The 14258-nt window shown below is 37.4% G+C and overlaps 2 protein-coding genes across 3 annotated transcripts; one reads left to right on the forward strand and one right to left on the reverse strand.

Annotated features, from left to right (window-relative positions):
• Window positions 1-1062: 1062 nt before the first annotated feature.
• On the reverse strand, window positions 1063-4046 carry LOC107926804 (uncharacterized). 2 transcript variants are annotated; one of them, XR_001692287.2, is made up of 5 exons: window positions 3869-4046; window positions 3209-3728; window positions 2961-3111; window positions 1330-1392; window positions 1063-1251 (listed from the first exon to the last, which is right to left on the reverse strand). XR_001692287.2 is itself a non-coding variant. In XM_016857724.2 (3 exons), exons 2-3 carry the CDS (start codon window positions 3702-3704, stop codon window positions 3032-3034), a joined length of 576 nt encoding a protein of 191 aa, XP_016713213.2. In that variant the 5' UTR covers window positions 3705-3728; window positions 3869-4046; the 3' UTR covers window positions 2716-3031. The 2 variants fall into 2 exon arrangements, 1 of the variants encoding a protein (XP_016713213.2); XM_016857724.2 differs by lacking the exons at window positions 1063-1251; window positions 1330-1392 and having other exon boundaries at window positions 2716-3111.
• Window positions 4047-8800: 4754 nt separating this feature from the next.
• LOC121223330 (secreted RxLR effector protein 161-like) lies at window positions 8801-9385 on the forward strand. The gene has a single exon (XM_041104580.1). It carries the CDS (start codon window positions 8836-8838, stop codon window positions 9274-9276), a length of 441 nt encoding a protein of 146 aa, XP_040960514.1. The 5' UTR covers window positions 8801-8835; the 3' UTR covers window positions 9277-9385.
• Window positions 9386-14258: the final 4873 nt, after the last annotated feature.

Genomic DNA, 14258 nt, shown 5'->3' on the forward strand with positions numbered 1-14258 from the left:
TTATTGACTTTTGTTAAAATAAAAATATTAAAATATTATTAAATAAAATAACTTATTTTAATTACATAATGGTATTTCTATAATTTTCTTATGTACTTTAACCAATTAACAAGTTTTAAATATATTTTATTAATATTTATTTTAATAAGAAATTGGATAACTAATTTTAAGGAATATTTTTAATTTTTATATATAGTTTCTCAAAATATATTTCAGCATATTTCAATAATTCTGCCTATAAATATTGTTGTTCATTACCTAGCATCATCGAAAAACTGCCATCGTTGAAAAACTGCCCTTTGTTGGCACTTCAAGATTCGCCCATTTTCAAGATTCATCTACACCGCAAGAATGGCGGCGCAACCTCAAGATGCACGTCACCTCTGCTATTTCGTTATACCTCCTTCTGCGACGAGACTCACCATTACCATCGATGAGGTGACATATGAAATACCGGCAGGACAACTCAGACCTGCTCGGCCTTTTCAACTACCGCCGGCACCTGACCACCAAGGTTTCCCAATTAACGTGGCTCCGATGTTTCGAGGTTACGCAAACAACGGAGCTGGGAAAGCAGATGTGAAGGCAGAATTTCAGAAGGATGAGAAACCTAACCCAACTGCATCAGCCAATCCAGCCCCACCGGCTGGAAATCCCGCCAACTTCTGAGGAGTTGCAGCCCTTGTTTTTCTTTTTAGTTCTTTTTAGCATGCGGATTAATGTGATTTTCTTTTCTTGAATGATGATTGATCTTTTGTTGCAAATTTGTTCTTTTTTTAAAACCGAAAAAAAGAAAAGCAATAGAATTGGATTTAGGGTTTATGGAATCTCTATACACGCGTAAAAAGCAAAAACTTGTCATCCAGAATTCAACTTTGTTTGAAATGAGAAGAAACTGAATGGTTGGTTTGTAATTCAAGATACAAGAGCTTCAAATTTACACGTGTTCTATCATTTGATGCAAACTGAGATATTGTGAGAAAGGGGTCAATTTTACAAGATTCATTTTATGTGAATATCTCCACGAATAGTGGGATAAAAATCAAAGCAGGAGTCAAAGCATATTTGGCAGAGTAGTTGAGAAATATTTTGGGATGTAAACCCCATCTTCATCTCTCCTCTCAATTCTTCCAACAACAATTGCACACTTCTGTCTTGCTGCAAAATGAATTGCCCCTCGTTTGTTCGCATCCTTATTATCTGCCACTGTTTTCGCCAGTCCCTTTCCCTCATCAAGTTGAGCCGCAATCTCTACTCAAAACGAAGGGGGATCATATTAATATTTAACTATTGGGATAACAAATTAAAGACAAAACATAGTCGTCTTACTCTTGAGAAGATCACGATTCCTGGTACAAGCAGCATTCAGAAAGTTTTCAACTTTCTGCCTCACTGCAATAGAAGTATCAACAAGTTCCCATATTTATTTTAGAACTACTGAATAATTGCATTCAGAGTACAACAAACAAAAGGAAAATCTTCTTCAGCTAAACTACATATAACCCCAAAATCTATAAACTCCCATATGCAATGCACACCCAAATATTAAATTGAGGATTAATTTAATTTAATTTAATTTAATATAAACACCTCCCAAATACTTTAACCTTTATAGATATCATCAAAATAACATTGTGTCATTCGGGAAGCAAATCGAGCCACGAACTTCATGTCTAAATTAACATGCAACTTTGATTTTAACTAAACCATGCCCGTTCCTATGCTTCGGGAAATTAGAGTCATGTTTTGAATAAGATATTTATATTAATATATAGATAAATTTATAATATATATAATATTGTTAATACAATGTACCATAAGGAAAGAGTGCAGAGGAGAAAAGAGTGGTTGCTATGAAGGCCGACTCACCCAATCAGGGCGAATCACCGGAGGTTAAGAAGAGTGGAGGTGAAGAGAATGTAAAAGCTAAGGGTTGAAAAAATGTTGATAGAGTGTAGGTTTAGTATTCTTGAAGAGTCAATTCTCTCTTCCTCCTTTCTAGAGGTATTTATAGGCGAGGATTCCATGTAAGGTCATGTTATTAAGTCATCATTATGGAACACATAGGTATATCTCTTTGATGGGACGAGAATGTCCGTGATGGAACAAATCATGTAATGCATGTACTTTGACTTAATGGTATGAGGTAGTTGAATTCACGTGGCATTTGGTGACCAATATTTTCATGTTCCTAATGAAACTCAAGGATTGAGACGAGGAATGACCTTCCGACTTATTGATAGTTGTCTTACCGTTTCGGTGTCTTCTTCACTTGCCATATGTCTTCTCCACTTATTAAATAAATGGCTAAAATATATTTCTTTTATGTAAAGTATGGGATTTCTATAGTATAACTAGCCCTCCCTTGGGTATTAATGATGTCTTGTGGTCTTATCATACCAAAAAAAAAACAGAAGTCCTACCATAGTAAACATGTTAGTTGGTGTTTATTACAGTGTTTACGTGTTTAAATGTATTGTGCTGCTGTATCTAAAATTATTGAATTAGTATGTGGGCATGCAAATTTTAGAGTTGAAGATTAAACCCAAAATTTAGAGATTGCAGGCAATGAAAGTATGATGGTAGAAATTGGTGTAAGAAATCCTTGGAAATGAACATCTATGATTGCAGAAAGACATAATGCCCTCGTTCCAATTGCAGTGGGAATGCAAGAAATTGGCAAGTTTCGTAAAAGAAAACAAACATAAAAGCGAATCTTCAGAACAGATCTAAAGGGCTGGTATTATTTCAACTCATGATTAGCAATTGAAAAGTACATTCCCACAGTCCAAATTTTCCCAGGGCCAAAATCTCATTGGTTTTGCTCATAAGAAATGGATGAATCCATGGCTGCAAAACCAACAAATTTTCTTTTTTGTCCTTCAAGGACCAAAAATGCATGTTTTCTTTTTGGTTTAATCAAAGAAAGAACCCTAATCAATTTAATTAATTAATCCAACCTCTTTCTGATTGCTGACTCTAGATTTTTCTTCCTTTGTTTTTCTTCTGCCGCTATACAAACCACCCCTTTTTAAAATGATTGCAGCACAGAACATGCAACAGCCTGTGCCCAATGCCTTAGCTTAGTCTTCACTAGCTGAGGATCTTCCCCTGAAAAAATGCAATTTGGCACCACATTTATTATTACATGATCACACCAATCAACCTGGTGTTATATATATATATATGTTTGGAATTGAAACATTACCTGGGCTGTAAATTTTCCAATCTGACTCAGTACTTGTAGGGCTTCCAAAAGAAGATGACCGATCACCAAGTGATAACGAAGAGCCACGACTATGAGGGGTTGAAACTGGACTTGGAGAAAGCTGTCGGTTTACAGCGAAATAAAGGTCTAATGCAGGCAATGTGCTTGTAAGTTTTTGGCCTTCTTCTTCATTGAATCCAAATCCCAGCTCTATGCACCCTTTAAGTTCATGCAGGTCTTCATCTGTCAACCCATTCTCAATGATCCCATTCTTTCTTCTCTCTTGACGAAGAATCTGGCGCCGCCTTCTTTCCCAAGCAATTTCCCGTCGCGTCTCGCACAGCGATAATTGCTTCGATAAATACCTATTGTTTTTCATCAATGGTAATGGCACCAATGGCATACGTTCCAAATCTTCCGTTTCGGAGTCGCATAATGACGGCGACGATGACGACGATGTAATAGCCTCTCCTCTTGGCTCTCCTTCCTTCACCATTTTTCCTTTCGAAGCACCTTGTACCTTCAAAAGGAAAAAATGAAAAAGTTATTGTACCAAATTTCTTATCTATATCTACGGAGAAATGCCATGAAAACAATACGGTTCTTCTTGTTTCTTGTCCGTAATAATTGGAACCCAAACGGAAGCTTATCGACTCTTACCGGCCGCGGAAGCCACCCGGCGGCCGAGAAATGGTAAAGAAGGAACAAAAAGTGAGGGATGGAGGTGGTGGCTCTGTGGGAAATGAGCTATTATATTGCAAGTTCTGGGTGTTTGTTCCTTTAAAATTTTTTGATTTGATATAATGAAACAACACCAGCCCTACCAGGGTAACCTCTTGGAAGGCTTTAATGAAGAAAGAAAGGATGGAATTTGTTAAGGAGAATTCTATTTTTTATTCGACCATCCATTTATAACTGTCAGTTGCAACCCCCCACAATGTTATATTTGGAGCATGGCCATAGCCAAATACCAATTTTGGGGTTAGGGTGAAAAAAAAACACAAAACCAGACAGTTCAACCATGTCTGCTAGCTACCTAGAGGAGATGGCTCACCAACATTCTTGTAAGGTTGTATTTTTCTACTAGATTTTGTCCTTACAATAAATGATCTTCCTTAACCTTTGCAACATAGATTCTGAAAATTTTTTACTTCCCTGAATCAATGGAAAGTCTGCATGTCTTTTCCAAATAACAAATGTGATATCAAGTAAATTTAGTAACAAATGTCTGCACCATTTTCACATCAGATTCATCAAAAAAACATTATGTCCAACTTCTATTAAGTACAAGTAATAATTCGATTCTCTGTAGTCAGAGCAAGTGGTTTTTGTCTGTTAAAACACTGAAAATAATTTTTTTTCAGGTGCCATGTTGATACTAGAGGCTTAAGAGAATTCCATGCCAGTTGTAATTTAGTGATAAAAATATAACAAAAGAAGAAAGAAAGGAAAGTGACAGTCTATCTGTAACAAAAGTCTAAAAACAAGAAAATTGAAAGAAATTAAGTACAAAATTTGGAGAAGAAGAATGCTCAAATTAGAATTTTTGTTTTCATTTACAACCGATTAAATACCAACAATAACGGCTCTCACTCTCCTTCATCAATTTCCTGTTAGAAATCAAACCCACTCCAAGCATAATCTAGAAGCATGAGACGTGGAGCAATTTTGTGCCATGCAAAGTGCTGAAATTTTAGCCATACAAAGTGCTCCATTATTGAGATGTTTTGTGGCTGGAAATTAAGTGGATTAATAGCCACATTTGTTGTCACTTTATCAGCCTATAAATAGAGGCTTGAACTTGTGTTGTAATAATGAAAAATGAGAAGAAAAAAGAAATAAGAGAAGCAACGTGAGTGAGAGTGAGAAGGTTAGCAAACCTTGAGTGAGTTAAAATCTAGCAGCAGCTAGACTATCTAGTCATTGAGAAAATATTTGTAATCTTCGTATTGTAATATATTGAGTGTGTAATAAAAAGTAAATTTTCGGCCCATCACGTTTCCAACAAGTGGCATCAGAGCTACGGTTCGGAGCTTGGTTCGGAGTTCGGTTCGTGTCCGGTTCGTGTCCAGTTCGGAGTACCTTTGGTGTTCATCTAACAAGTCGATATGGGCGACGTAATTCAGCTACAAGTTCCACAATTGACGAAGACAAATTATGGAAATTGGAGCATTCGAATGAAGGCTTTGCTCGGTTCGCAAGATTGTTGGGAGATCGTTGAAAAAGGATACATCGAGCCCGGAGATGCCGCTACAGAAGCAGCTTTATCAAATGACGCTAAGAAGGCGTTACGAGAAGCACGAAAGAAGGATCAAAAGGCCTTGAATAGTATCTTTCAAGGTATGGATGAATCAACCTTCGAGAAAATATCAGATGTGAAGAACGCGAAGAATGCATGGGAGATTTTGCAAAAATCATTTCAAGGTGTAGAAAAAGCTAAAAAGGTACGCCTTCAGTCACTTAGAGCTGAATTTGAAATGTTAAAAATGAAGAGCTCCAAGAATATCGATGACTATGCCAATCGTGTAAAATCGGTGGTAAATGAAATGAAACGAAATGGAGAAACTCTTGACGAGGTAAGAGTGATGGAGAAAATTCTACGGTCACTCACACGCAAATTCGAGTACGTAGTCGTTGCCATCGAAGAATCAAAAGATTTGTCAAAGATGTCGCTCGAAGAACTTGTGGGTTCTCTGCAAGCCCATGAGCAAAAGATGAAGCTAAATGAAGATAGTGAAAATCTTGATCAAGCCTTGCATAGCAAGTTGTCCGTCGACGACGGAGAAACAAGTAATAACTTTAACCAAGGAAGAGGAAACCGCAGAGGATACCGTGGAGGCTACCGTGGTGGAAACAGAGGAGGAAGAGGATCACGAGGACGTGGAAATCAATCATATGGGAGATATCAAGAAAATAAAGATTATCAAACATCCAACCGTGGACGTGGATCTAGAGGTCGTGGCCAAGGCAGATTTCAAGAAAATAAATCTCAGGTACAATGCTACAACTGTAACAAGTATGGACATTTCAGTTACGAGTGCAGATCAACACACAAAGTGGATGAAAGAAACCATGTAGCAGTCGCAGCAGAAGGCAACGAAAAAGTGGAATCAAGTGTCTTTCTCACTTACGGAGAAAATGAAGATCGCAAGAGAAGTGTGTGGTATCTCGACAACGGTGCAAGCAACCACATGTGTGGAAGAAAGGAGCTGTTCACAGAATTAAATGAAACAGTTCATGGACAAATAACTTTTGGAGACAACTCACATGCAGAAATCAAAGGAAAGGGCAAGGTTGTTATAACACAAAGGAATGGAGAGAAGAAGTACATCTCAGACGTTTACTACGTACCAGCTTTGAAGAGCAACCTGATCAGTCTTGGTCAACTCCTAGAAAAATGATATGAAGTTCATATGAAAGACCGCTCACTCGCCATCAGGAACAAAAGTGGAGAATTAGTTGTTCGAGTTGATATGACGCGAAATCGTCTTTTCACCCTCGACATCGAGTCTGGAGAAGTAAAATGCATGAAGACGGATCTGAAGAATGAATCATGGTTGTGGCACTTAAGGTACGGACATCTCGGATTTTCTGGCTTGAAGCTGTTGTCGAAGACAAATATGGTGAATGGATTACCAAGTATTAATCATCCAGATCAACTGTGTGAAGCCTGTGCCAAAGGAAAGCAGCATAGGCAGAAATTTGAAGTAGGAAAATCTCGAAGAGCTAGAAGACCATTGGAAATTGTACACACCGACATATCTGGTCCGTACGACATTGAATCACTCGGTGGAAACAGGTACTACCTAACTTTTATTGATGATTATAGCAGAAAATGTTGGGATTATTTTCTCAAAGCAAAATCGGAAGCCCTAGAAAAATTCAAGGAGTTCAAAGCAATGGTGGAAAAACAGAGTGGTCGATATTTGAAGATACTCAGATCTGATAGAGGAGGCGAGTATACTGCAAAGCTTTATGAAAGTTTCTGCAATGATCATGGAATCATTCATCAGTTAACAGCCAGACGCACTCCACAACAAAACGGAGTTGCAGAAAGGAAGAATCGGACAATTCTGGATATGGCAAGAAGCATGATAAAAGGTAAACACCTTCCGAGAACTTTCTGGGCTGAAGCCGTTGAATGCGCAGTTTATCTGTTGAATCAATGTCCAACAAAAAGTGTAAGACACAAGACACCAGAAAAAGCATGGAGCGATCACAAGCCAAGAGTTGGACACCTCAAAATTTTTGGATGCATTGCATATGCACACGTTCCTGAGCAACAGAGGAAAAAGCTTGACGATAGAGGAGAGAAGTGTATCTTTATAGGCTATGACAAAAGAAGTAAGGCCTACAGACTTTATAATCCTCTTACTAAGAAATTGATTATCTCAAGAGATGTCGAGTTCGATGAAGCGGATTACTGGAGATGGAGTGAAGAAGAAAAGAAAGTGGAAGGATTATTTTTCAACGAAGACGACAATAACCAAGAAGAACAAGGCGATGATCAAAGTCCTGGTACAACAGCCCCTTCGTCACCAACCAGCAGCAGCGGAAGCAGCAGCTCAGATGAAGCACCCACAAGAACACGGAGTCTCAACGACATCTACAATTCTACGGAACCTGTAGAGACGCAGTTCGATTATTCACTATTCTGTCTAATGACAGAATGTGATCCAGTGACATACGAAGAAGCAATTGAAAACAATAAATGGAAGAAGGCCATGGACGAGGAGATTGCTGCAATAAGAAGGAATGACACGTGGGAGCTAACAAGTCTGCCAGAAGGACATAGCCCGATTGGTGTCAAGTGGGTGTACAAGACGAAGACCAACAAAGAAGGAAAAGTAGAGAAATACAAGGCAAGACTAGTCGCCAAAGGCTACAAGCAAAGACAAGGAGTGGACTATGATGAAATATTTGCTCCAGTCGCAAGAATAGACACAATTAGGCTTCTCATAGCGGTCGCAGCACAATACAAATGGAAAATCTATCAGATGGACGTCAAGTCTGCATTCCTGAATGGCTACTTGGAGGAGGAAGTCTACATAGAACAACCACCTGGATATAGCATACAAGGAAAGGAGGACAAAGTCTACCGATTGAAGAAAACTTTGTATGGATTGAAGCAAGCCCCAAGAGCATGGAACACAAGGATCGACGAGTACTTCCGAAGAAATGGATTCATCAAAAGCTCGCACGAGCACACCCTGTACACAAAGAAGAATGGATGTGGAGATATCATGATCGTATGCCTATATGTGGATGACATGATCTTCACCGGAAACAATCCAGGTATGTCTGATGATTTCAAGAAAGCTATGACTAAAGAATTTGAAATGACAGATATCGGTGAGATGTCATACTTTCTTGGAGTCGAGGTGAAACAAATGCAAGATGGAATTTTTGTCTCTCAAAAGAAGTATGCGGAGCAGATTTTGAACAAGTTCAAAATGAAGGATTGCAAGCCAGTAGTCACGCCAGCTGATCCAGGGATGAAGCTAAGTGTTGATTCGACAAGGGAGTCGATAAATCCGACGTTGTTTAAAAGTCTCGTTGGAAGTTTAAGGTATTTGACAATCACACGACCAGATATTACATATGCAGTAGGATTGGTGAGCAGATTCATGGAGAAGCCGAAGCAAGACCACTTAATTGCCGCAAAAAGAATTTTGAGATATATCAAAGGTACGATGAACCATGGTTTATTCTATACCCACTCACAAGATTCAAAATTAGTTGGCTACTCAGATAGCGATTATGGGGGAGACTTGGATGATCGGAAAAGCACTTCCGGATATGCATTCCACATCAGTTCCGCAGTTTTTTCATGGTCGTCAAAGAAGCAACAAACAATTGCTCTCTCAACATGTGAAGCAGAGTATATGGCCGCAGCAACTTGTACATGCCAAGCAATGTGGTTGAAGAATATTTTGGGAGAAATAGGTGTTTCAAATGAAGGTCCAATTACCATCTACGTTGACAACAAATCCGCTATATCACTTGCCAAGAATCCGGTGTCGCACAGCCGAAGCAAGCACATCGATACGAAGTATCATTTTATCTGAGAGCAAGTGAAAAACAAAAACGTGGAGTTGGTCCATTGCAGGACAGAAGATCAACTGGCAGATATTTTCACAAAGCCGTTGAAAGCGGAGACATTCAACAAATTCAAAGAGAAGCTCGGTATGAAAGTTGGGTTTGAGGGGGAGTGTTAGAAATCAAACCCACTCCAATCATAATCTAGAAGCATGAGACGTGGAGCAATTTTGTGCCATGCAAAGTGCTGAAATTTTAGCCATACAAAGTGCTCCATTATTGAGATGTTTTGTGGCTGGAAATTAAGTGGATTAATAGCCACATTTGTTGTCACTTTATCAGCCTATAAATAGAGGCTTGAACTTGTGTTGTAATAATGAAAAATGAGAAGAAAAAAGAAATAAGAGAAGCAACGTGAGTGAGAGTGAGAAGGTTAGCAAACCTTGAGTGAGTTAAAATCTAGCAGCAGCTAGACTATCTAGTCATTGAGAAAATATTTGTAATCTTCGTATTGTAATATATTGAGTGTGTAATAAAAAGTAAATTTTCGGCCCATCACGTTTCCAACATTTCCAACAGCTTTTTTCTCAACAATCATCCTGTCCGAACAAGGAACCTGAAATTGAAAGCAAAAAAAAAAAGAAACCATAGCACAAAACATAATAAATAAGAACCCTTTGTTTATCTTTTCTGATTTTCTCCCTGGAAACTTGCAGCAAATGTTTTAGTTTCCATGGTAGAATAGAGGTGGCTTAGGCTAATCTCATTAACTTTAAAAACAAAGGCAAAGAAAAAAAAACTAGTTTAGGCGTATAGGAGAACTTAAATTTGTTGTTTTTTGTTTTCCTATACGCCATTAGATGCTCTTAGTGTTGTTTTTTGGCATTTCTAAAACCATGAAAAACAGATGCCCTTTTTTGCTTGGCTTTCTCGCATTGTTGCTGTTACAAGCCAGTCTTTGGCTGTGGACTGTGGTTCCAGGGGTGGCAAAGATGAAGATGGAAGGATATGGAGACCTGATGAAAAGTAACTTCAATCATCCGAAAGTTCAACACAGGTTCAAGCACGATTTCAAGACCCTTCACTATTTTCAACAATCCCATACATGAATGCCAGAATCTTCACATCCCCGACGAGCTATCAGTTCCGAATAAAATCCAAGGAACGATACCTGCTCAGGTTTCATTTTTATGCTTCAGCTTACTCTGACTTCAGTTTCAGCAATTCATATTTCTCAGTCACTACTGGAGGAGTCACTTGATGAACAATTTAAGTGCTGAAACATGTAAAGCACTTACATAAGCTTATCTTGTTAATGAGTGTTATACTATACGCTGATAATGGTAGTAGAAATGATCACAAAATAATAAGAAAAATAAGAACACGTAGATTTTACGTGTAAAAGCCTTATCGAGAAAAGCCTTATCGAGAAAAACCACGAACAGTGGAGGAAAAATTTACTAATGTTAGAAAACGATAATACAAGAGGTTTTCAACTATGCACAGTTTTTTAAGGGTTAAAAGACCCATAGTCCTATAAGGATTCGCCCCCACAAATCCCCAAATTTGTCTCTCTATTTTATTTTTTTAATAAGTGAGTTGCACCTTAAACTTTTCAGGCTGGATCAAACGGGATTCAGGTCACACAACTCTAACAATCTCCATATTGACATGAATTCTCGACGAACAAGTTCTTTAACTCTTCCACAAAACCCCTTAAAAGGTATTCTTCAACAATGAACACTGACCAAGTCCAAGCAATACTCAAAGTTGGCTATAAGAAGTGACTTAGTCATCATATTTGTAGGATTATCATGAGTGTTAAGTTTGCTCACAACAATATCACCACGAGCAATAATATCATACACAAAATGATACCAAACATCAATGTGCTTCGCCCTCTCATGAAACATTTGATCCTTCGTAAGGGAGATGATACTTTGACTATCACAAAACATTGTATTGATCTGAAGATCTTTATTGAATTCACCAAAGAGTCCTTTTAACCAAATAGCTTATTTACAAACCTCAATAATCGTCATGTACTCAGCTTCAGTAGCAGAAAAAACAACTATAGTTTGCAAAGTGACTTTCCAACTGATGGCACAACCCCCAATAGTAAAGACATACCCTGTGAGAGACATTCTTTTATCAAGTTCTCCAGTAAAAATAGAATTAACGTACCAATGATTCCATCTCTAGTTCTTTCAGACTGTAAGAAAATATCAATAGTATCTTGTAAGTATCTGAAAAATCCACTGAATTACTTTACAGTGTTCCTTACAGGGATTCGTTAAGTATCTACTAATTGCATTAATTGCATATGATAAATCTGGATGTGAGCAAACCATAGCATACATGAGAGATCCCACTGCACTAGAATACAGAATCTATGACATGTAGTCAATCTCATCACCTGATTGCGGAGACAAGGCTAATGAAAGTTTGATGTAGGCTACTAATGGAGTACTAACACTTAACACTGTACATATTAAACCTGCAAAGAACTTTCTTAATGTACCCTTTCTGACTTAGGTACAATTTACATGTTTTTCTATCTTTAAAAATCTCCATCCCGAGTATATTCTTTGTTGCTCACAAGTGTTTCATCTCAAATTCTTTACTAAGCTAGCATTTGACCTTTCTTATCTCTCATTTATTTTTGGTTGCTATCAACATGTCATCAACATAAAGGAGTAGATATATAGATGAACCATCACTACTTTTCTTAAAATAAACACAATTGTCAAAACTGTTTCTTTTGAAATCATGAGTAGTTATAAATGAATCAAACCTTTTGTACCACTGTTTAGGTGACTGTTTCAGGCCATAAAGAGACTTTTTCAGCTAGCAAACATAGTTCTCATTTCCTAAGACTATCAAGTTCTCCATGTAAGAATGTTGTTTTCACATCTAACTGCTCAAGCTACAAATCATACATTGCCAAAGTACTAAGTAATGCTCGAACCAAACTATGATTAACAATTGGAGAAAACATATTTGTGAAGTCTACACCAAGAATTTGACTGTAACCTTTTGCAACCAGTCTTGTTTTATACCTAGGTTCTTCAACTCTTAGAGTCTCTTCTTTCTTCTTGAATGCCCATTTACACAGAAAAACCTTTTTACCATTAGGAAGCTTCACTAGGTTACTTGTATTGTTCTTATGAAGTGATTCTATCTCTTCTTACATAACAATCATACACTTGCCTAAATCTTCAAAACTAACTACCTTGGAATAAATAGATGGTTCTTGATTTGCATATATATCTTTAGCCACATTTAAAACATAAGCAACTAAATCAACCTCAGCGGTATGTGGAGGTTTAATTTCTCTTCTAGGTTTGTTCTTGGCAATAAAATATTGCGGTGCTGACTGTGGTGAAGAAACAACTCCACTATAAGTTTCTATACTAATCTGACGAGTCGACTCTGTTGTAGATCCTGAATCAAGCTAAAACTCCGTCTGTTTCACATGTGTGTTTGATCTCTGCTGGTCTTTATCAAAAGAGTCTTTAAAAGGTAAGTTATGCAACATAACAGTCTCATAAAAAATAACATCTTTTCTAGTTACAACTTTCCTAGTCCCAAGACACCATAATTTATACCCTTTAACACTAGCCTTATATTCAAGAAAAACACACTTAATAAATCTAGACTCCAATTTACCATTATCAACATGAGCATACACGGAACACCCAAAAATTTTCAAATCAGAATAATCAGCAAGAGTACTAGATCATACCTCTTGTGGAGTCTTTTTCTCAATAGCAATGGACGAAAATCAATTAGTCAGTAAACATAATGTAGAGGTCGCTTCAGCCCAAAACAACTTCGGTAAATGAGCATTCGACAACATGCATCGAACCTTTTCCATTATTGTTCTATTCATCCGTACAAAACGGTGTTTTGCTATAGAGTACAGCGAACTGTCAAGTGTCTCATGGTCCCTTCTGATTTGCACAATTCATTAAACTCATCAGAACAAAATTCTAAGTCATTATTTGTGCGAAGGTGTTTTATCTATTGTCCTATCTTCTTCTCAATCATAGTCTTCCAATCCTTAAACGTGAGCAACACATCACTTTTCTGCTTCAAGAAGAATGCCTAAACTTTTCTAGAAAAGTTATCAATAATCGTCAACATATAATTAGTGACACCCCTAGAAGGCACTCTAGATGGTCCCTAGAGATCAGAATGAATATAATCTAGCATTCCTTTCGTGTTATGTATTCCTCTGGTGAATCGAACTCTCTTTTGCTTCCCAAAAATGCAGTGCTCAAAGAACATAAGTTCGCTAATGCCTTGTCCATCAAGAAGTCTTCTTTGCTTAATTTTTTTATGTCGTTCTCACTCATATACCCTAGATGTATATGCCAAATTCTAGTAACATCATCATCTAACAAGGAAGAGGAAGCAACGGCTGCATCACTTGTAACTGTTGAACCTTACAAAACATATAACTTGGCAATCTTTATTTGTCCTTTCATCATGACGAGAGAACCTTTGCTAATTTTTAGAACTCCACTTTTAGTTGTGTGTTTATACCCTTTTGGATCAAGACTACTCAACAAAATTAGATTTTTCTTCAATTCTGGCACATGTCGTACGTCACCAAGTGTTCTGACGACTCCATCAAACATCTTAATTTTGATTATGTCAATATCTGCAATTATATATGAAGCATTATTTCTCATCAAAATAACACCTTTAGACACTATTTCATATCTTGTAAACCAATCCCGATTGGGACATATATGAAAAGTATAATCAGAATCGATGATTCACTTCTCACTTACTTTAGAGTTGTCAACAAAACCAACTAGGATTTTACCATCACTATATTCTTCTATTACATGAGCTTCATCAGATTTATTCGATTGTTTTCCTTTTTTATTCACAGGCTCCCTTTTGATTTTATTCTGCAACTTATAACACTTAGCTTTAATGTACCCTTTTTTTTAAAATGATAGGTTTTACTTTTGTTTGACTATTTTGATCTACCCTTAGC

The sequence above is a fragment of the Gossypium hirsutum genome, chromosome D11, assembly GCF_007990345.1.
Source record: "Gossypium hirsutum isolate 1008001.06 chromosome D11, Gossypium_hirsutum_v2.1, whole genome shotgun sequence".
Classification (NCBI taxonomy): domain Eukaryota; kingdom Viridiplantae; phylum Streptophyta; class Magnoliopsida; order Malvales; family Malvaceae; genus Gossypium; species Gossypium hirsutum.